The sequence below is a fragment of the Eurypyga helias genome, unplaced genomic scaffold (assembly GCF_000690775.1).
Source record: "Eurypyga helias isolate BGI_N326 unplaced genomic scaffold, ASM69077v1 scaffold2538, whole genome shotgun sequence".
In the NCBI taxonomy this organism is placed as follows: Eukaryota; Metazoa; Chordata; class Aves; order Eurypygiformes; family Eurypygidae; genus Eurypyga; species Eurypyga helias.
The window spans coordinates 1-23,574 of NW_010268744.1; the positions used below are offsets into that span (position 1 = coordinate 1).

A 23,574-nucleotide genomic window follows, 5' to 3' on the forward strand; every position below is an offset into this window, starting at 1 on the left:
TCAATCCCACCATCCATGTCACTAAGTATTGTTTTCTGGTTTTATGTTAGTGATTTTCTTAGCAATAGAAAACATACTTTACTCATCAACTGAATTAAAAAGGGTGTTAAAGTAATTAAGAGTTTATAATGATATTTGTTTTCTTGAATTACATTCTTCCATATAAGCTAATTAATAGTCTCCAATCATAGTTGAATACAATTTGTCTCAAGTTTCTTTTTTCCATGTTTCTTGTGCTTTAAAAAACTGTGGCCAATAATTCCCATTCAGCAGAACTATTCCTTGTCTTCTAAAAAAGCCTCTCTTTTTAGTTTGACTTCCTCATTTAAGAAGCATTTGAAACAATATGCAACACTACTTTCTGAGTAAATTCTGGCAGTGTTAAGTCTTGAATTTTCTCTGAATATCTGGCAAAAAACAATCTGATGATTTGCTGTACGGTGATGATGCCATGTAGTGTAGACAATAGTGGCATTTGTTTTTGCTTCTGCGTGCGTTCTTATGTTCTCAGATGCTTTTCTAGTGCATTTCTCTGGGTATAGAGCCAGTAAAATTGGAAAATGAAGTATAGCTCACCAGTATGCCAGGTACACGTACATTCAATTTCTGTTCTTACACAAACTTATACTTTTATAAAATGCTGTATGATATCTTCTGATTTAAACTAAAACAAACCCCCAGCAACCAATTAAGTTTTTTTGAATGTATAGATATGGTAGGTGTTGGTCTATTATCAAGCTGTTAGATAAAATGTCCATTGCATTTGTTTCTTCAAAAGCAGTTGCCTGTAATGTTCTCAAGTTGATGCTTTGGATTGTGTTGTAGTTGAGCCAAACATACTAATTCTGAGTAAGTTCTCTAAGTGGAGTTTGTGGGTTTTTATGAGCAGCTTCCAATTGAAGATTTGTGCAGCCTGACATCCCAGTCGCTAACTGTTACGCTGACGGCTGCGGTGCCAGAATCCACAGAGGATGTCCTCTTGAAAGGATTTGCCGTGCTGGGGATGGAAGATGAAAGAATTGAAACAGCACAGCAGGTAAGTGATGCTGGATAACCTCCGGGTTGCAGGAATCTTCAGAGAATTCTGTGAATTTCTCTGTCTTTTTGCCTAGCTTTTGGTGGGTTTATTTAAAATTTTTGGGCTGTTTTTAAGATGCAGGAAAAGAAACTTGGGGGGGGGAAATTGTTGAAGTCTTAGCTTTTGGGTGACAGATACTTTCCCATTTTGAGTGGAGTCTTATGTGAGAGTAAGGCACTCCCTTTAGTAAGGTGGTGTTGCTCATAATATAAAAGAATGTTGTGCCCCCTGCCCCCCTTTCTAATGTGACAGCCTTGTTCTTTTGCAAATAAAACTAGATGAAATCCAGTCTTTCCCATTTTAATTTAGTGGAGGAATAGTATATTTCAGTTGGAAGGGACTTACAGCGAGGAGTGATAACTTCTTTCCTTGATTAATAATAAAGTTGTGAAACAGCTCTGTTTTCAACAAAAGCTTATCTTAATATCATATTTAATTTTTATTTTAATTGCCTGCGTGTAATACCTGTATTGTTCACACCATAAAATCTCTTCTAGTTCTTCTCCTGGTTTGCTCAGGTACAAACACAGATGGATCAAGATGAAGGTGCCAAGTATAGGTATGTGTTCTTCCTCAGGTCCTTTCGCTGTAAGCAATTTAAACCTTGAAGGGCTTTATTTTGTCCCTATAATGTTGGCACGCACTTGGATTCAGCTGGCGGGGAATGGGGATATGTGTTTGAACAGCTGAAGCTTTCCAAGGCAAGATGCTGCACTCTCGGCCTGAAAGCTATCACCCTTGTGGCAGAGCAGTTAGAAGGGACGCAGATTTCCTTCAGATCTGCCCAGTATATTAAGACAGCTTGAAATTAGTTTTGCCTTATAAACAGGACTGCAGACAGAGGCAGTCTAAGAGCTTTCATGTGCCTTTTCAACTGCTGCTGCTGTTGAAATGGCATTCTCTGAGGGTGAGGCGTGTAAGCAGGTTTGTCTGGTGGTCATTTCTGCTGTCGCTGTTCGGTTCACCAGTGACTGTGATTGTGTATCTGCATTCCCTGACATGTTGCTCAGCTCTAGTTTTGAGACTTGGCTTTCTCATCTATTTTTGTCTAACTGACTGTTCTGTCAGGCTCAGAACCCCTTCCCACTGACCTGTGCTGTTAATCCTCAAGAGCCTGAAGCACAGCTGAATGGCTTAGCCAAACCTGCTGATAGCTTTTACGGAAACTGGCTTGTGTTTTGAGACTTTACCGACTTGCCCTTGGCTACAGAGTGATGCTGTTGCATCCCCCTCTTCTGCTTTTCTTCTGCCTGTTTCTTCCTCTCTTGCTCTGACATTTGAGGACGTGACTTTTCTTAAAAGCAAAGGTTTAGGCATGTACTAAGCCTATGATCAGATCATTAACAACCTAAAAAGAGTAGCATCCTTGCACTTTGTCTGTTGGCATGTTCATTGTAGCGTGCACAGATACTTAATTGTGCCGTGGATGTGGAGTGGTTTGTAGGATGGCCAATATGTAATTGTTTGCAGGAGGCCAGAGCAGCAGGAGGAAAATATGTAAGTTCTTTACCTGTTGTGCACTGAAGAGTTGCACGTGACTACAGAGAACGATGATTTTTTGTGCTGCTTTGTATATGGTAAAGTAGAGCTCAGATGTTTTAGGTGACATCCAAGAGAAATTCATTTTAAAATACGTTTTTGTCAAGCTGAATGCTTGATGTATATACAGGGATCATTTAGAATTTATATCTGTATGGAGCCTTAAACAAACTTGGTGATGTTAGATAGTGGGTTGATTTCATTTAAGCCTCTTTCAATCCTCACAGTATGTTTTAAATCCTCCAGATAATTTCAGCTACTTTAGGAAAGTAAAAGTAAATTCTGAATGGAAACTAAAAATTGTATAGAAGAAGAAACCCAAATTAATGCCCCTGTTGGAAGCAAGGCAGGTAGAATTTGGCTGCCTGCAGCAGTCACTATCTTTGTGCTGTTCATTTAGATAGTATTTGCGTGCTCTAGGCTAGCTGTGGGGCATGCTGTTGCTTTCTGGGTAGGCTTGCTACAAGGGGTGTTGGGGAAATGGAGGTAACTAGTGGCTATTCCCAACCCCATAGCTCTGTTATTTCTGTGGGTCGTGAAACATCTGCTTATTGTGCAGTCCTTCTTGATGCAAGTGGTCTTTTATTCCTAGGAGGGAAAGGTAGTGGCAGTGTCCCTGCAGGCAGCTGAATTTACAAATACAGAAAGTGAATTTTTACTTCTGCTATCTGTCGATTCTCTTTTTCTAGACAGATGAGGGATTACTTGTCTGGCTTTCAGGAGCAGTGTGATGCTATCTTGAATGATGTGAATAGTGCCCTTCAGCACCTGGAGTCACTGCAAAAACAGTATCTGTTTGTGTCCACGAAGACAGGAACGCTGCATGAGGCCTGTGAACAGCTTCTGAAAGAGCAGGTAATGATGGGAGAAATACTGGAAACTTCTGAGATACCATAAATGAAAGTTTCTTTTTCTCAGGCTGGAAAAACCTGTGAGCTGTGGTGATGTTCCCTCCGTTTGCCTTGGACCTTGGTTTTGGTGTGTTTCACCTGCAGCTAGGGTCTCAGGCTCTCCACAGTGAAGCGTTCAGTATGTGTTGATGCATACTCTAGTCAAGGAGGATAGCTAGCTGAGGGGAGCTTTTGTAACTGATGCCTGACAAGTGCAAACTTTAGTGAGATTAATAATTCGTATCACTTACAGAAACATTTTGAGCTGGTTATTGCAAGAACAATGTTTGGTTTGAAGTTACAAGCTTGTTTCCTGGATACTTTCTTTCTCCTCGTAACTGCTCCAGCAGTGATAAAATGAACATGTCCTTTTAGCATGACTGGATAAGGGAGAACTTTGAAAGGCTCCAGTCCTGAAATACAGGATTTCTGCAGTTCTCTGCAGTACTGATGGCAGCATTGCTCTTTGTTTGCAGTAGTATCTGTGGAATGCTGACAAACCTGTAGAATATATGTTTTTAAACCCACTGTTGAGAGTAATGTGTCTTTCTCTGGTAAGAGAGAGCAGGAGGGCACTGCTCTATTCCGCATCTTTTGTTGTACTTAATTAGTTGCAAGTTATCTAGTTAACACTGGTGTGTGCTGACAGCTGAAAGGGAGGCTGAATAATTTTATATACATGTTACACATAAGAATGTATATTTAAACTACTTGCAAGGTTGCTGATTCATTTATTTATTTATCTAATAGTCAGAACTTGTCGACCTGGCTGAAAACATCCAGCAGAAACTTTCTTATTTTAATGAGCTGGAAAACATCAACACAGTAAGTATTATTTCACTGTTAATAGTTCAAAAGATTGGTACACTTTTTTTTTTTTTTTATCTTTGATGCCAACACTAAGTTACTTGGGTTTCTTACAATGAGGCTTTGTCTTGTTTTCCAAAGAAATTGAATTCCCCTACGCTGTCCGTGAATAGTGAAGGATTCGTTCCCATGCTGGCTAAGCTTGATGATTGTATTGCATATATTTCATCACATGTAAGTAATTATGTATTGTTTTTTATTAAATCTTAATAGTTTCAAAACTGTATTCATACTATTTTTGTGGTGTTTTTTTTTTCTGTAGACTGTTCTCTCTGCCAAGCAAAGATGTCAGTTTATAACTTAAGTTATAACTCTTTATAAACTTAAGAAAGTTTTACTGAATATGCTTAATATTCTGTTTAATTTTTAGAAAATATTGCTCTTAATTTGTGCAAGCTAGCATTTTTATATCATAAAAAGAGTGTTTGGAGTTTTGATACATTTTCAACTCTCGTGTTGTTAATTATTTAAAATGAATTTTTTATTTCTTTCAGCCAAATTTTAAAGACTATCCTGTATATTTGGTTAAGTTTAAACAATGCCTTTCTAAAGCTATGCACCTTATCAAGACATACACTGTGAATACACTACAGAACCTCACAAACCAGCTAATGAAAAGGGTAAGGTGAATCAGGAAGTGGTAACTTGAGCTATACTGAAATGTCTGTTGTAACACTATACTCTTTTCTTCTCTTTTTTTTTTGAGGGTGGAAGGTGTCAGCGATTTTGTGTGAAAATAGGTCAGCCCTATACCAGTGTTTGTGTAGATTGGCCAAGTTTCAGCCAAATCTGACAGAGACCTAGTGATTCAAAGGATTTAAAAATAGTATTAATTAAAAAATCCTGGAATCTGAGGAAGGTGAAGTAGGTGAGCAATAACCTCAGGGAAGGCTAGGGATGGATAAATGACTGTGTTGGAGAGGCAGGAACCAGCTGGGCTTTCCTGAACCAGTCTGTGCACTGTAGTGCTGAATCAGCCGCAGTGCATGCTGCTGTCTGTGCTTCCAGATGGGGAGGAGGGTGCACAAGAGAAATACTGGTACTGTGGGTGTCTGTTCTGGACATGGATTGTTAGAGACAGAGAGGGGTTGCAGGGAATACGTGAAGAAAGTGTACAGGAGCTGGGTGTCGTAGGATGAAAACTGTTAAAGCACAACAACTCTGAGTTTATGACATGACTCTCTCAGTGTTACGTTCCAGTAAGTATTTTTGAGTGCTCTTAGTCATCTAAATATTTCTTTTTGATGTCTGCAGGGCTTTGTGTAGCCGCAAAGAATAACTGTGACAGGCTCCTACTCTTTTGGCAGTATCTTTTGCTTAGTTTTAAAATGTTGGAAACTATGTTAGAGGGTTAAGTGATTTACTCCCACTCACTCCAGTGGGGTTTAGGCATAAAGGTGAGTAGGGAAGTCTTTTGGTCTCATTAAAATGTTAATGGTCTTATGCTGCAGTATTTTGGCAGAGGAGAAAGGAGAGGAGAATGTCTCTTTCTACCCACTTACTTTCTCCAATTAATTGCTGTATGGCTTATGCTCAGTCCTATTACAGGCAAACTGGTCATGAGGTGTCCCTGTCCATGGCAGGGGGGTTGGAACTAGATGATCTTTAAGGTCCCTTCCAACCTAAACCTTTCTGTGATTCTATGATAACCAGTGAAATTCAAAGATGCTAGAATTGCGAACTGACAGACCTAAGAGAACCGGGTTTTGGACAGTGTTCATGGCAACTTGCTAAAGGATATTCCTCTACTGAAGATCTTGGTTAAGCAGCATTGAGCGTTTTTCATGTTTGGTACAAAACTAGTTTTTATTTTTTTAAAAAAAGGTATCATAGCTTGGTTTGATGCCAATGGATTGCCATGACTGAGCTGAATTCAAGCAGACTTGATCATCTTTTTGTAGACATGCTTATTATCAGAGAAGTGAAACCTTATTTTTGGATTTGAATTGCTGCTTAGCAGTTTTAAGTCAGGAAGGAGACCTTTTTTAGGAGGTCCTACTCAGTGCAACAGAGGGTCTTGTCAGGACTCGAGTGGGACTGAGAAGGTCTAGATGTTCTTTGTTCCTCCTCACACTGGGTGTTTGCGGATTTTGATTCGTGTTTGTAGAAGGGTGGTCAGGGATGAAAGTTGGAAGTGGAGAAGGTGGAAGAGTGTTCCTGTCCCCACTCTATTTCAAGGGAATGCCAACTGCTTCTCCCTGTCATCAGCAGAGATAAGGGGAAGAAAGCCTGGTGACTAAGCTGGGTCTCCGCTCTGCTCTGTTAGTGCTAGAATTTATCTGAGTTCAAGCTGTCTGCCCATGTAAGCTGGGAAACTGCCTCAAAACTTGGCATTCCAGTTCAAAATTAAATGTGAGCTGAAGCTTAAGCTTCTCCACCCTGGGACTGGTAGGTAAAAGGGAGATTGTTCCATTTTAGTGCTACAGATTAAGGAGCAACAGTCAGTAGTACTGCTGGGACAGGCCCAGGGAAAATTGGTGTCTCTAATGGAGAATGCTATAATTAACTGAAAATGTTACTTTTGCTGTAGACACGGTTGGTTGAAACTTTTGGTTTGGGTTTTGTTCTTCCATCTGCTTTTATCAGAGTTCTGAAACAAGCATGGATTTCTAGGTGGAAAGACGCAAAGAGCTGTTCCACTGGCAGTGTACATGTAAAGAACCAATACCCAGGTTTAGAGCCTAATTATCTCAGCCATTAAATAGTAGAAGGCAAATAGAGTGTTCTCCTTTTAAACTAATTACTCCTCTCTTCTTTCAGGATCCTTCGGCTGTGCCAAATTGTGACAATGCCTTCACGCTGTTCTATGTAAAATTCAGGGCAGCTGCTCCCAAAGTCAGGGTAGGTAGAGTGGTAACTAACTGTTAAAAAGGAAGCTATGAAAATGGGGTTTGAAGTGATTAGTAGTGTGAATGCAAGGATTGAATATTGTGCAAGTGTGAATGTCCCCAAAGATTGCGTATTCTGGCCATGGAAAAATGCTGTAAACTATTTCCCAATTATTAGAAAAAAAAAAATTACAGGTAATACTTTTATCTTTTTATTGTCTAGACTCTTATTGAACAAGTAGAGCAAAGAGCTGAAAAAATGCCTGAGTGAGTATGTCTACGTAACTTATTTTCAACAATTTTAAATTTTGAAACTCTTTAGTTTTGTTAAAGTATCATTTAACACCTTATTTGTTTAAAAGAAAATTTTAAAAATTGAAACTATGTAGCCCTAAAATGGGTATGTGCTGGTTTTAGTCAGGAACCTATATGTTTAAAAGAAAATGTACTTCAGGATGCAGTTACTGTTTTAATTTCTTGGCTAGGTATCAGCAAGTTCTCAATGAAATCCATCAGTGTTACCTTGACCAGAGGGAGCTTTTGCTTGGGCCAAGCATTGCTAGCACTGTTACAGAATTAACCAGTCAGAACAATAGAGATCATTGTGCTCTGGTAGGTAAAGTAGTCATGTGTTGTGGGAATTTTGTTACGTTTTAATCCCTCCTTTCCCCAAGTAAAATGTACTTATTTAATTCAGTCGTTTACATGCAGAATTGTCACTTTTGATTGTGGTTTTGAATCAGTAAAATGTTAGCCATATTGTCAAGTAACGCATGTTTTGTGAAAGATTATTCTGTAAAAGCTCTGCTACAAACCTCACAAAAGGGGTATTTGCAAAAGCATGAAACGTGGTTACTTAAATTTCATCAGAAACACAGGACAGAAACTGCACAGTGAGCTTGTATTTGGCTAGTAATGTCTTTCCAGTCCTTAGTTTTATAGCTGACCTCAATAATTTTTAATTTCACAAAACTTTAATTTAATCGTGGATGTAACAATAATAAAACATATAATGTAATGATATAATATATAATAACAATGTGTAATATATCCTGTGCTACCAGTGCAAGGAAAACAATTTAATAATCAAGTATTTGTATTTCTGTGGATACAGGTGCGAAGTGGTTGCGCCTTTATGGTCCATGTATGCCAGGATGAACACCAGCTTTACAATGAGTTCTTCACAAAACCAACACCAAAACTGGAGTAGGTGGTACATGCTGGTTTTGTTTTACTGCGTGCTGTATTTACGATGCTGTGATACAGCAGACAGTCTTATGTGGCAAATAGGGTTGTATTGAAGGGGTTTGGTGAGACTTAGCAAGAAGAACAATCTTAATTGTTTTATACATCAGAATTTGTTGTTGTTTTAAATTTTTCTAACTTTTTTTTAAGCAAAGCTGATAGTTTACATTCTCCACAAGCAATCTGAGTAATGTAAATGCTCTCTAGATGGTCTGAAAGAGGTAAAGACACATGGTTGCTTTGGAAGTAGCTGTAGAAGTTTACAGTGCTATGGTTTGGGTCTGGTTTTGTACTGCCTGTGTGCCAGCGGTTTGCACAGTCAGTTGCAGAAGTACTCTTCATTTACTTCAGTGTAAAATTAAGCTGATGAACTCTGGCTGTTTTTCACCGAGGCTTTAGGGTGAGCAAGCTGCCCTTACTGACAAGGGATATTTGCATGTGCCTGTATGTGGGCTGAACAGAAGGCAGAGTGTAGTGGACACCTGACAAGAACAGTGTCTGTGTCTAGATCTAGAAGGGGACAGATTGTCTTCGCATGGCAATTGCATTATAAAAATATTGTAAGTTTTTTACAACAGAGTAATATTAGAGCAGTTGAGTAGCTTATGCACCTACTCCAATTTGTTGGTATGTTTTAATAATGACTGTTTGAGATTTTGACAGGTCATGTTCCCTTGCTCTGAAGTTCATAAATAAAGTAGTTTCCTATTAATATAACCAAGACACTGGTTTTGAGTGTTGCATTACCCTAAAATCAAGCACAGCTTGAGTCGAGTAAGTGTAACATGGAAAATACTGCTCACTACCCCCCCCGTGCTCTGAAGCTAAAGGAAAACCATGAAGGCATAAAGCTTCACTAGAAATAAGCCATAGTGCAAGCAGTCTTTCTCTTTTCTGAGAAATTGGGGTCTCGTGTGGGACATGCTCGGGGTTTGAGGTGACGTGACTGATTTGGCTGAAGAACCGATTTAGTGATCTCTTTCCAAATCCTGAAGTAAACATCCCAAAGTGAAATCAGTGTAAAATGCTCAGACTGAAATTTTGTCACTGTTACTTTTCACACCAAGAATGAGACTGGATTTCGGATTGTTTTTGAATCTTGATGGAAAGTAGTTACGTCCTTTTGTAAGAACTTGCTTCCCCTTTTTGCCTATCGTAAATAAAATATTCTGAGGAGAATGTTTCAAATAGTAACTACTTTTAGGTTTCTCTTAGCTGCATAGTAGTAGCCTCATTTTTTTTCTCTGAAGCGCTGTGGTGCTCTGAAGACATAATAGCTAGGTGTCTGTGTACAGATAGGAGCTTACCAAAAATCTAGCCAAGGCTGGAGATCTGAGGTTTAGTGTTGTATTTAATAAGGCTGAATAAACTTTTTCTTTGTTTCTGCTTTTAACATGGAGAGTTCCTGTTCTATCAAGTTGCTTGTAAAGCTATAGAATACAACAGAAGAGAGACATTACAAATGTTTATTCTGTGAACTGAATATGAAACTGAATGTCCTTCTGTTGTCAGACATTCTTTGTGAATTAGAAAAAAAGAGATGGGCAAAAAACTCTTCAACTGTACCACACTGTAATTACTTCCTGTTGTCAGGTATTCTTTGTGAATTAGAAGAGATGGGCAAAAAACTCTACAACTGTACCACACTGTAATTACTTAGGCATTTTTAATATTTATGTTTCTAAGTCTAACTGGGGAATGACTTGAATTTTCAGCTACTGGCAACAGTATTATCTATTTTATTAATTATTATCTAATCTGTGATTAGTGAAGGGAGCACTGAGAATGGCAAAAATCTCTAGAATGAATGTTACTGGTGTCTTAGCCAAGATAGGCATCGCTTTGAACAGGAAAGAAAAAAACAAATCGAAGTGGGATTCCTGGTGTTTCATACTGCATTGATACCCTAACTTCAGTTAGATTGGCTTGTGTGCTTTGCAGTGTTGGAACCTGTTACAGAAAAGGTTCCCAAGCTTCTCCTCCTGTGTCCGTCCCTCTTCACATGCTCATGGTTTCAATAAACTATTAAGCACTTGGAGTCAGATGAGTCTTTTCTCAATGGGAGATTGGGGGTGTAGGATTTTTACCTCAGCAGGAGCATTTCTTTACACAAAAGCCAGGTAAACCAGTTTGCCAGGTAAACCTTCCATTGGGGACAGGTTGAGTTTTTAGTTGTTTTTTCACTTGCCTTTTTTTTTTTTTTAAATACATTTTAAAATGTGTTCAAAACTGTACCACTGTCTTAAACAGTTGGTATCCTACATCTCTTAAAAGACTTTGTAGAAAATCAGGGGTTCATGTTTTAAACATGTAAGTCTTGTTAAGTCTTCTGTGATACTGGAACCAGTTGCCCAAAGAAGCTGTGGATGCCCCATCCCTGGAGGTGTTCAAGGCCAGGCTGGATGAGGCTTTGAGCAACCTGGTCTAGTGGAAGGTGTCCCTGCCCATGGCAGGGGGGTTGGAACTAGATGGTCTTTAGGGTCCCTTCCAACCCAAACTGTTCTGTGATACCGTGTTGCATTGTATTCTTACCCACCTTTTAATAATCCTTGCCATAAAATAATCCATGTTTGTGATAATGTTATTTTTGTATTGTGGGATCCTAAAAGTATTTTGCTTTGTTTTATTTTTTTCTTCATAGTGAACTCTTGGAGAAGTTATGTCTTTCGTTGTATGATGTCCTGAGGCCAATGATCATCCACGTCATTCACTTAGAGACACTTTCTGAACTCTGCGGGATTCTCAAAAATGAGATGCTTGAAGATCATGTACAGAACAATGGTAACTCAGAGATGGAACCTGATTGTGTTTAACTGTTAAATGATAAAATTATTAAATGCATAGGCAAAAAAATACTTGGATTTTTTCTTTGTAATGGGTCTTAAACATGTCAAAGATGGGGTAAGGTTATTTTAAATAAATTATGTTTTTTTAATTTATAATAGAAAGGTCTGTATTTATGGGTCTGTATATGCAAGCAGACGCCCACCTTGCGTGCATACGTGCACCTGGATTGATTTAAACCAGCTTTTCAGATGAATGAATTGCTTCGCTTGGCCCTGTTAATGCATCATCCACGTAGAGCTTCCTGCTGCCTACGTGAGGGTAAACCAGAGAAACGCAAGCATGACTTTTTCATTCTCCTTGGCATAGTGTTTCCCAGACTAGAAATTGTAACTTCAGAGGAGTTACGTAGCTGATAGAGAGTTTGGAGGTTTGGACGTGTTCAGAGCTTGTAGTCTCATAGAAGTGAGTTGACCATCAGAAAAAAAATCTGGTATCTCATTTCCTTATTACGACCAGTACGTAACGGAATAATTACCCAGTCTTTACCTTGCACCAGTGATGAACAGAAATCATACTTGGTAGCTGGTATATCATAGAATCACAGAATGGTTTGGGTTGGAAGGGACCTTAAAAACCATCTCGTTCCAACCCCTCTGCCATGGGCAGGGACACCTTGCACTAGACCAGGTTGTTCAAAGCCACATCCAGCCTGGCCTTGAAGACATCCAGGGATAATGGATAAATGTCCCAGGGAGGACCCAGCCCTGTGGGACTTGCCAGTGCAGAACAGTCACCATCCAAGGCCTCACCAAATGAGGGGGCCAGCACATTAACCAGCATTCCTTGTCCTGCTGGGAATAAAACAAGAGGGGGTGGGCACAGCATAGCTCTTTGTCTCTGGAGCTGTGCCGAGATCAAGAAGAATTGCTCGTTTTCCTGGAAGTAGGCTTGTAACACTCTTGGGAATAGGGAAAAAAGGGTGACATAACATTTGGCTAACCTTGAGAAGTGAATTTCTACTACTTAAAAACTATTGTATCAGCCTAAGTTTAAGTTGGACGTGAGCTGCTTTGTGTCATTGGTTGTGGTAGGAAGGTGGATGAGTTAGCTTGTCAGCTCTGAGAGTCAGTCACACTGCAAGCATTGGCTGTGAAACAACCAAAGCACGTGGGTTTGGTGTCCAGGCAGAAATACCACTTGACGTACCCAGGTCTCACATAACTGGAATGCTTAATTCTAACGTGCTGTCTGATGTTATCAGTGTGAGATAGCGTTTTCACAGTCTAATGAAAATTTGGGTAGCTTGGTCTGCTCTAGGTGATCCTGCTGTGGCAGGGGGGTTGGACTAGATGATCTCTAGAGGTCCCTTCCAACCCCTACCACTCTGTGAATCTGTGAATCAGTAGCTCCTTGCTTGTCAGAAATGTGTCTGCATGCCGCTGTTCCAAAACCAGTCTGACTTCATCTGCAGCAAGCCAGTTTTGTGACAGTTCTGTATGTGATACTTCAAACTTTTGTGCCTTGTTTTGTAATTTAATTAACAGGTTCGTTCCTTTTTTTTTCCACCTTTGTCAGCTGAACAACTGGGTGCCTTTGCAGCTGGTGTCAAGCAGATGTTAGAAGATGTGCAGGAGCGTCTTGTCTATAGGACGCATATTTACATTCAGACTGATATCACAGGCTACAAGCCTGCCCCAGGTGATCTTGCATACCCTGACAAGTTGGAAATGATGGAGGTACAGCATCATCTTTTTCTGTTGTTCTTGGTTGGTTTTCTTTTTATAAGCGGTATATACAACTGTGCAGTATAGTGCTTTGCGGATTTCCAGTTCTTATAAAACAGAATCATAGAATCTTTTAGGTTGGAAAAGACCTTTAAAGGTCATCAAGTCCAACGCTAACCTAGCACTGCAAATACCACCACCAAACCACACATCTCTTAAATACCTAGAGGGATGATGACTCAACCACCTCCCCGGGCAGCCTGTTTCATGCCTGACAACCCATTCAGTGAAGAGAATTTAGTGTATTTAGTATTACTAGCACTATCAAATTGGCACCTGCTGATCAAATTATGACCCTAACTAGATATCAGAGAACACCTTATCTCAAACTCAGTAAAACTGGTGGTAGTTCTCACAGTTGACAGTTTTATTTAAACCTGAAGTTTTAAAATTTTCTCTCATAACAGTAAACTTTTATTTACTTTCACAAGTAGTAGGTATTGCCCGGTGTATTTTCTAGTTGAGCTGGGATTGAAAAGAAGCTTTAGACAGGCAGAGTTTTTGGAACACGTGCGTGTACACTATGCTTAGACTGTGTGAGGGGAGACTTTCTTGTACCTTTGGATAATTTAACATGTCAGCAATAGTTTCCAGTAGCCTTTTTCAAGTCATTATTAACCATTTTTGTAGTCATTCCAAGCCCTATGAGGGAATGTTCCTGTTGAATCAAATTAATTCTACTTAATTTAAAAGGTTAATACTGTATTGATGAAAGATTTCAGTATGAAACGACTCAGAAATAAAAAAGTGCCTGATGGAAGACTTGAAATTAGTTTTTGACTAGAGCAAGCTGCATTTGATATTCAACTGAAAGATAGCTTTGCATGGAAAAGATTAAGCATAATAAAGATTCCCCCCAAATAACTTGCCATTCACCTTATAATGAGCTGTCCAAGCTGTCAAAGGATTCAGTTGACTAAGAACGACATCGGACTGGCAAGATCCAAATTTTATTGCTCTATTCTGTTTTCCATCTATTTAGCAGAATAGCTGGTGATGCTTCCAAAATTGTAGGACTTTGTTGCAGCTGACCAGTTGATAGAGAAGGTGTTTGACTTCAGAATCAGAGCATTACTTACATAAAATGCAGCAGCTTTATATCTATCTATCTATGGTCTGGAAGAAAACAGCATTGTATAACTGTACCTTACTGTGTTCAATTCTGGCCTGTAAACAGCCAAACACTGAAAAACTTCTTAGTAGTGACTTCACGTTGCTATAGTCTTGTTTTTACACGTGTCTAAAGCTTTTATTATGTTAGTTTGTTTTGGTGATTATAAGGGGTGCTGGTAGGTTTTTAGGAAAGCATTTACAAATCCTGAAGCTAGGGATTTTGTAGAATACTTGCCCTTTATACTGAAAGTTTAAGGACTAAAAAGCTTTTGAAGAAAAAGCAAAAATGGTAATTGAGAAGCCCACCACACATGATGTAGCTTAATGGGATCCCTCTGTTCAGAACAGCTACTGAGCAGAAGTTTTACTGGTATAACTATTAGAAACAAAGGTTTTGTTGGGTTTTTTTCAGTGTGGGTTTTTTTTTTTTTTACTAAAATTGTGTGCCTAGAACTGCATTAAAAATGATTGTGAGAACTTTTTAATGTTAGCTCTAGATTCTGTAGGCAAGCAGTGCAGATGCTTAGTCTACACAAGGCCTTATTTTCTAACTAGGGTACTGTGGCTGTTCAGTTAGAAGAAGAAGAAATTGAGTTTTACAGTTCATTCTAAGTTGAAAAATTACTCTGCTCTTCATATGCCCTCATACGACTCCACTTTTTGCCTGGTTTGAGAGTCATTTTGCTACTTGATTGCTTTCAAACCTCAAAACTTTGCTGTTTAGAGAGACCTTCTGTCTGAGTAAATGAATTATTAAAATGTTAAAAGCACAGGGCAGAAATATTTCTTGTTCTGTTCTGCTCAAATATTAATGCAGTTCTTTGCCCATTCTTGCTGCTGCTTGTTGCTTTGAAGTGGACCAAGTAATGAAAAATGTTGAAGTGTGGAAGTGTTGGGTAATGTTAGAGGAAAGGTTTTTGTAGATCTCCTGAAGGGAATAAACTAGAGTGTAATTCGGGGCCATCTGCACATAATTTATAGGAATAAAGGCATCACAGAAATTAGCTGTATGTAGTTGAGTGTTGAATTGGGTTCCCTTATTTTGACCTTCTCTTTCTAGGTGGCTTCACTGGTTATTATTTAGAGAACAGTAAAAACAGGCATAACGGAAATAATAGCGCTTTACACAGATCTGTGTAATACTTAAATTGATAGTAAAATGTTTCTGCTACTGTTCTGGAAACACCTGTCTTTTAATGTCTTTGAAACACTGGGGAGCTGACTGTAGCTGACTCCTTTTGCATTTTAGTGTGCTTTTCTCTCTTGTAATCAAAGCAGTGTACTGCTGCTCTAATTAAGGAGGAAAAAAAAATGGTAATTTTGTGGTGTATCTTCCTCTGCAGCAAATTGCACAGAGTTTAAAAGAGGAACAGAAGAAGCTGCCGTCTGAAGCTTCGTTTTCAGATGTTCGGCTAGAAGATCCCGAGTCCTGCAACTTAGTTAAATCTGGTAGGAAATACATCTAATGTAGTCATATTAATGCGTAAAGCTCACGGAGAGTGAGCATGAACTTGAACCCTGGGTGAGAAACTCACATGTGTCTTAAAGGGTTATTTTCCTGGAGGAATTCTTAAAAGATTTTGAGAGGTCAACTTTGTCTCCAGGTTCTTAATAACTGGGTTTTTTTTTTGAATGAGAAGCAACTTGTTCTTTTGGTGGCATTTCTTCCAGTGGAATGCATTCTGTGAAGCAACTCCTTTTGTAGCTGACAGCATCTACTGTACGGTGTATAAAACTGAGCTCCTGTATTCGCTACTGCGAAGCAGCCCTACCTTCAAGATGTGTACTTAAGGATGCTTCTGTTTGTTAGCTGTGCTAAGACGAGAAGGGTGGTTCGTTGTGTCAGGCATTCTCTTAAATGAATGCTTTGGGTGTCTTTGTGTCTGCCTGTACCTGGGAAGGCAACTTTTTCTTTTGAATGTGGTTCCGCTTACTGAAACCACTTAGTAATTTTAGCTGTTTACAATAATTCAGAATACTGCCCTTGACTTTTAAAATGTGTGACCCGTGTGCCTGTAAATTACAGTGAACTGGAAGCAAATTCCATGAGATGTGGTCTTTTTTGATGCCAATCATTTGAGCGTTACAACCCCTTAAATTTTTGTCTAAGATCCATGAAGAATTTCTCCCTTTATTTTATCATTGTTCAGACACGGTACAGTCTTATTTTTTCTAGCAGCAGCTTTTTCATCTCTTTGTCAGTGGTTTCTCATATTCCTTTTGGTTACCTGGTAGTTTCTTTTGGCTTGCAAAGCTCTTTCTGGCTGTTTCTAGCTGGACTCCACAAATCCCCTTGAGAGTGGAGCTCATCTTGCTCCCAGCCAGGTGCGTGGCATTCGCAAGTCCTGTAAATCCCACCTGCATTCAGGAGAGGGAAGGATCCTATGTGGTGTAATGTAAAGATAAGTGTCTGAGATAATTGGGATTATTTGCCCTTCAGAGGTGCCTTTCTCCCATTTCCGTGCTCGCTGGAGTAGCTGAAGTGACTAACAAATAGCCTAGGAACCTCAAACTTGACAACTAATGTCTTACAGGCTTTCTAATTACTGTGACAATAAATTAATTGTTGCAGAAGGTAGAAAGATAGCGCTGAATTATTTTAGACAATACTGATCACATAAACACTTCCCAGGGGCTTATTCCATTATCAGGTAAAACTTTAAAAATTTAACTTTTTTGAATGGTTGCTAATTGTAGTCAGAGTTCTGAGGCTATTGACTCTGCTGTTTCTCAGGATTTAAGGGCAAAATGGAAATAATACAAGATTTCTGTCTGTCAGGTCTTGTGACAATCCACTTTGAGCATGCAGAATTATTACAAAGGTTACCCAGGAGGAACACTTTTTTTTTTAATGTTTACAACCCCTTCATGACAGAAATGTTTTTCCCATTATTTTTGAGGTTATTAAGGTGATGTTTAAACTCTATGCTTTCTGCAGCTGTTTAATCCATGCAGGATTATTCCCAGCAGAAAGGAAAGCATGAAGTAGTAAATTGGTGGAGTGGTTTGTTGGGGTTTTCTTTGAGCATCTTCTGTAGCTCCACGATCACTAACTCTTTTTCTTTTTCCTCCTATGTTTTTTTTCAGTAATTGTTTGATCATGTCACCTGTGAGCTAAGTAGAGGGGTGTGTGTGTTATCAGGGACATACCTGTAAAACTAATTCATTGAATATGCTCAAGCTGGGCCATCCCTGAAAGCGAGTTAGTCTTTCACAGCCGTGTTCTCTGTACACATCAGAAATATAGTACTGGCCTGCTCAGAAGGCAAAACCAAAAACCCTAACCTGTTTGGGTATAATAAATTACGTCTTAACTACTGTGGAGTCAGTATAAAGTACAGTCATAAAATCACAGAATGGTTTAGGTTGGAAGGGACCTTAAAGACCATCTAGTTCCAACCCCCCTGCCATGGACAGGGACACCTTCCACTAGAGCAGGTTGCTCAAAGTCAATATCGCAGTCTGTCAGTTGAAAGGGCAGGTGGGCAAATTTTTCATGTGTATATTTTACTTTTAAACAGGTTCATCAGAATCCCTTAATCCCAGGCACCAGACCACGATTTCACCAGCAGATCTGCATGGAATGTGGTATCCTACTGTCAGAAGGACTCTAGTGTGTCTCTCCAAACTGTACAGATGTATAGACGTATGCAAAAATTTCTTTACCTAACTTTTTTAAGTGAAGTTACGAGGTGTGTAGCACGATGTCGAAGTATTTTGAAGTAAATTGGGAATGGCCTCTGTTATCTCTTAGTCTTTTTGGTGCTGTCTTTATGTAGAAAAAGTGAACTGGCAAATTTAAGTCATCATTTCCAAGACAATTTTGTATTTGTAGTATTAGGAGAAAGGCACTGGTTTGTACATCAGTTGCTTTTGCTGTTACAGAAATACTGCAGTGTCTGATGCTTAACATAATTAAAGAAAGAATAAAAGTTCTGGGTCAATTAAAGAGAACGATCTTATTGCTGAAATTGCCAAGTGAATGTGTTTCTTGCTATGTGCTTTGCAGGACATCAGACAGAGTGACATTTCTGGCCTTAAAAATAGTGACTCTACTACTGCTACACCTTGGAAATGCTCTCACAAATTTTTTGTGGCACATTTTTTTCACCTTCCAAAATATAGGAGACATTTCCAAAGTTTAGGACAGTAGGAATCTTCATGCCTAACAGAAACAAAAGCAGCATTTACTTCACAAGTGTTTTGAGATTTGCCCGTTACAGTCTGTCTGTTACCTAGTAGCATAGAAGGCTAATAAGTCTCTGAAAAATGTGATGTGGGGTTTTTTTGCTTTTCAGTATGTGTTGTCTCTTTATCTGATACATTTAATGCGTTTCAAAATAGCTTTGATAGGTGTTATGTGAAACTGCTACCAGGCTGCTATTTGCTTAAAAAGAAGCCGGAAAATTTTAATGCTTCATTGCTTAATCTATCAATCTCATTAAAGATAAATGAGTATTTGCCCTTGTTTTCAGCTAGACCTTTGGAGACTAGGCCGTTTTTGTGTTGTTTGCGAGGCTTGTTTCTAGCGTGTCTGTGGAGCGATTGATTCATTTTTCCACGGAGCCATTCTAGCGGAAGCAGTATGCCTTGCCTGTGCCCCGTAGACAGGAGAAGACATAAATGAAGTGGCACTGGCAAGCCGTGGGGCAGTCGGGGCTGTCACGTGCTAAGCTGGAGTGCCGGTGGAGGCGAGCCGTGTTCCTGCGGCTAGCTCAGACGTGTGATCTGGTGCCCGCAGCTTAATGAGTTACTGCCAGTTACCTGGGCCGAGGCAGCTGTCATGTTTGTTTACTAACCTGGCGCAAACCTGACGTAATTTGAGTTTGCTCGAGGTTAAGCTCGCTCGAATGATCTCATGTCTATTGTGAGTATAAATTGTACAAGCCGATAGTTACCCTGACACGTGAAGTGTCTTGTTGGGTCACCTGGGAAGCGTTGTTCGTGCCCTTAGCTGTGAATGCGTTAGCTGTCACTGTCAGTGTCACTAACCCGGTGCCAGTTCGGAGCTGGAGGGAGAACGGGGCATGCCGGAGTCTAGGCCAGTATCCAGTCTAATGAAGTGCTGTAGCAAGCTTTTATACACGGACGCTCCACCCTTAGACACTCCACACTCAGACAACATGTTTGTAGCTAGCTTATCTAGAGTTTTACACGCTGGCAAGCGCGTCCTGCGCTAGCTACAACTCTTCTGCTTAAGGTTTGCCAACACCTTTTATTTTTCTGTCTGATTTCTCTGCAGAGGGCAGTGTTTCAGGGATTATCGCAAGAGGCCTTATCTGCCTGCATCCACTCGCTGCTGGGAGCTGCTGATTCTATCGGCAAAAACAAGGTCAGAATCTGCGTTTTGGGTGCGATTTCTTTCCCTTCCCCATGTATACCTAAAGCCATGAAGCAGTGGTTCAGAATTCTGTTGAAATCTCAGTGAAAGCATGTTGCTGTGCCCCTAAAGACCTGATGAATTTGCCAGCTTTTACTTACAGTTAATGGATTTAAAGCGAAGATGATGATTCATATGCTAGCCTATCTGAAAAGGGGGAACACAAATAATAGCAATCTTGTTTACCAGCTGCTTGCACTTGTGTGAATGCAATCAAGGGATACCTAAAGAAAAATTCCTGCTAGAAGTCTCTGCTCCCTATATGTGTTTTTGCTACCTGTTACTCTTCTTTTCTCTGCCTCCATTGTTTGAATTTTCCAAAGTCCTGCTAAGTATTAAATTCACTGGGAGGATTTGTTAAGTATTCTCCATCAGAACTGTCAGCAAAAGGTTTGATCTGATGTGTTCAGAATTCAGTGCAGTTTCATCAACTCATTGTTACTTTAAGTAGTTGAAGTAAACCTTCTTCCAGCTTGCGAAAGCAAATTTGAATTCTTTAGTCCTCCATTTGCCTCAATGAGCCATCAACTTCAAAGATTAAAAGCATCATGCAGTATAAAGCACATAGCTCAAGTAACAAGCAGTGCAAAACTGATGGTCTTGGTGGTGTGAACTTGTTTTATTCTTTGTATCTTTGCTGTACTCTTTAGAAATTAGCTAAGCTTTGTGTTTAATGACATGAGAAAAATGCCTCGTAAGACCTTTGCACAACAGCACGGTTAATCAAGGTTATTACAGAAACATTAACTGTTTGGCTTTTTTAATCATTGCAATTATTAGAAAAGTTTTTAGAAGCTCATGTTTTTCAACTATAAATTATGTGAATTGCATGAAATAGTTCCTGGCTCTTACGAAGATTAAATTTGTATCTTTCCAATAATGGATACCTGTACTTAATGTGGGTGTTTAGTAACATGGCTGTGTAACCTAATTCTTCTAAGAAATGTGAATAAAGTCTGCTTCTCGGGAGCCATGTGTTAGGAACAGCACAGAAGTGGGATTTGTGGATCCCAGAGTGTAGTTAATGGCACTGCAGAGTAATGGAAAAGGCTTGTTAGTAAGATGATTAGTATTAACTTTGCTAGGGGAAGTAACTGGTAAAAGTGGAGGTGTTGAAACTTTGCTCTTAATTTTTTTTATCATGTAATGCATGTTCTCTCTCTTGTGCTGTAGACCCAGGTGGATGGACAGCTTTTCTTAATAAAACACCTTTTGATTCTTCGTGAACAAATTGCTCCTTTCCACACTGATTTCACCATTAAGGAAATTTCCCTGGACCTTAAGAAAACTAGAGGTACTAAACAGTTGCTGGCTACAGAATGGGATGGGGTTGTCCTCCCTTAATGTGCCAGCAAAAGTTCTGGGTTTATTTTATGTTCACTTGCAATGACCTGTACTCTTGTTCTAATCTCTTGCTTTGTTCTTATCTCCTCTGAAAAAAACCCCAAAAAACCATTCTCTTATTCACGGTGATTTAAGATGTATCTAACGAATTCTTTCTTTTTGTATGAAATGCATTTGACTGCTTTTTGCTGCTGACCTAACTTGTTTATCCCATCCTTTTCAAGAACAACTAAGTAATCTGTATTTCTCCTGCACAAGGATGTCTGTCTCCTTTTCTGTCCCTTTAAAGTAATGTCTTTCGTTACTGCTGTTTAGCAGGTGAATTTAACAATACGCGGTTGACTTGCCTAGGACAAAGTAAGATTTCCTACACCTTTCTGTGAGGTTTTGTTTTGGAAAGGATTTCTTAGGTTGTGAGTTCAATAAGCAGTATTGTTGAATAGTTTTATGTAGCAACCATGTCTGTAGTAGGAAGGGAAAATGGAGAGTAGTGGCCGGTGGTCATGATTTTAAAAATTGTACTATGGCTCCTTGGTAAAATGTACGTAAAAACTCTCCTCTCAATAGAAAAGTGAACTGTCATACACTGGTCAAGTTTATAAGATAATGGGAGAAGTAATTGGAAGCATGTCAAGTTTCTCTTCCTTCGTTCCAGAAGAGAGAGCTGAAGCAATAACTTTTCTTTCCTGCCTTCTAATATGCTGCTGTCTTAACTCTGAAGCCAGCGACTCTTACACTAACCGTTTCACCTGTTGCATTTGAACATCAATGAAACCTCCGACCTGTTGAGTAGTTTCTAGTTGACTGGGGGTTAAAGGGCAAATACATCCTTTTGGTGTCTTGCCCTGGCTGACACAAAAGTTTGTTCTCCATCCTTCGTTTAATTGAATAAATTTTTGTGCCAGCCAGTGCTTTGCAGATGGTAGTGGTAAGTAATGCAAAACACTTTCTTTATACTGGGGGGTGGCGGTGGTGTTGAAAAAATTACATTAAGAATTAAACACAATGTACGTGTAGCATAGGCCAGAGGGCTTTTTTATTTGAAATGAATTGTAGGAGGAAAGTAGAATTGTAGAATCATACAGTGGTTTGGGTTGGAAGGGACCTTAAAGATCATCCAGATCCAACCCCCCTGCCATGGGCAGGGACACCTTCCACTAGACCAGGTTGCTCAAAGCCTCATCCAGCCTGGCCTTGAACCCTTCCAGGAATGGGGCATCCACAGCTTCTCTGGACAACCTGTTCCAGTGCCTCACCACCCTCTCCATGAAGAACTTCTTCCTGACATCCAATCTAAACCTTCCCACTTTCAATTTAAACCTGTTACCCCTTGTCCTGTCACTACAGGCTCTTGTAAAAAGTCCCCTCCCAGCTTCCTTATAGCCCCTTCAGGTACTGGAACATGGCTAATAGGAGTTTGACTGTGTTCTAGCCAAGCTTTCTGCACGCAGATTTAAGATATAATTGGAGTTTATAGATAAAGGGACACTGCTTAATATAAAAGTCATGCTTCCACCCAATTTTGCTTTTTAAAGTAGTATAATGCTAAGGTTCATGTAACTGAGGTATACAGTGGGGAGAAGTGACTTTCACACTGTCAAATCAAGAACTTAAGCTCTTTTTGGAATCACTGATGTTTCTGGGAAGTAATTCAGAGAACAAAATTAATCTTTCTCTGTGGACTCCTTTAACTGCATATGAGTGCAGAGTTTTGGTTCAGTGCAAAGCCGACATGCCTGCGTATCTGGTATTCCCTCTTTGTTTAGTGCCTTTGACAGCACTACTTTGACCCTTATGTCTTGTTTCCCTTCCCTGGTTTTATACAGCAGGTTTCATACAGCAGGAGGGGTGCAGAATGGCTCTTGAAATGCGAAAACCAAAAGCAGATGGACGTGTAGAATGATAAATGAATAACATGAGGGCAGTAAGCTGTACTTGGAACTGTATTGATCATTTTTTTTTTCCCAATTTGACTAGATTTCAGGTTGACAACATCCTGTTAACACTATAGGAATAATTGCAGTATTTTGTGTTAATTACAGACATTGTTGCTTTTCTTCTGTAGAAACCATAAACATGAATGTATATCAATCTTGATGTTTTGTTGTTTAGTCCTAATAACTAAAATAATTAAGCACAGAGGAAGAGAGTGGCAGTTCTAAGTTATTTCATATAACTCTACTTGGATTTCCCAGGCAAGATAGGCCAAATTCTGCATATCCTTTGTAAATGCTTAACTGCATAGCTTAGGTAAAATCTTTCACTCGTAGATATAGTTACAAAAAGAGAAGAGCTCGCACAGTCTGCGTGCGGGTAGCGCTACAGCTCGTGGCAGTCACTTGTTAGGTTCATGTCATGTATTTTTCGGTTTAGGTGGTGTCACTGTTGGATTCATAGGTTTACCATAGGTGCAGTTGGGTCAAGCTTTGTGTGCTTCTGTGCATATGCATTTGTGCATCCACATCTAACGGCCCTGGAATCATGAATGTTATAGTCCTAATCCTGCTAGGCTGTTTTTTATGTATAAATGAGTGATTAAAGATTTTAATTCCTCCATCTGAATCCCATTGACTTACAGTGTGAGTGGCTTTCTGCTTCACAGATGCGGCATTTAAAATCCTGAACCCTAAGACAGTTTCAAGATTTTTTAGACTAAACAGCAACAACGCCTTGATACAGTTCTTACTGGAGGTAATACGGAGTCTTATTGCATTTACAA

At 39.5% G+C, this 23,574-nt stretch overlaps 1 protein-coding gene across 1 annotated transcript in view; it reads left to right on the top strand.

The window, feature by feature from the left end:
• Positions 1–889: 889 nt before the first annotated feature.
• COG3 (component of oligomeric golgi complex 3) overlaps positions 890–23,574 on the top strand; it is a gene marked incomplete at its 5' end in the record, with an annotated part of 28,339 nt that continues 5,654 nt past the window's right edge. The window contains 17 exons of the mRNA XM_010157837.1: positions 890–1,036; positions 1,576–1,637; positions 3,307–3,472; positions 4,258–4,332; positions 4,456–4,548; positions 4,869–4,994; positions 7,135–7,215; positions 7,426–7,469; positions 7,688–7,814; positions 8,317–8,408; positions 11,089–11,228; positions 12,810–12,970; positions 15,475–15,580; positions 17,653–17,777; positions 19,374–19,463; positions 20,685–20,805; positions 23,458–23,546. Coding sequence (XP_010156139.1) covers positions 890–1,036; positions 1,576–1,637; positions 3,307–3,472; positions 4,258–4,332; positions 4,456–4,548; positions 4,869–4,994; positions 7,135–7,215; positions 7,426–7,469; positions 7,688–7,814; positions 8,317–8,408; positions 11,089–11,228; positions 12,810–12,970; positions 15,475–15,580; positions 17,653–17,777; positions 19,374–19,463; positions 20,685–20,805; positions 23,458–23,546 — 1,845 coding nt within the window. The remainder of the gene's footprint in view (positions 1,037–1,575; positions 1,638–3,306; positions 3,473–4,257; positions 4,333–4,455; positions 4,549–4,868; positions 4,995–7,134; positions 7,216–7,425; positions 7,470–7,687; positions 7,815–8,316; positions 8,409–11,088; positions 11,229–12,809; positions 12,971–15,474; positions 15,581–17,652; positions 17,778–19,373; positions 19,464–20,684; positions 20,806–23,457; positions 23,547–23,574) is intronic.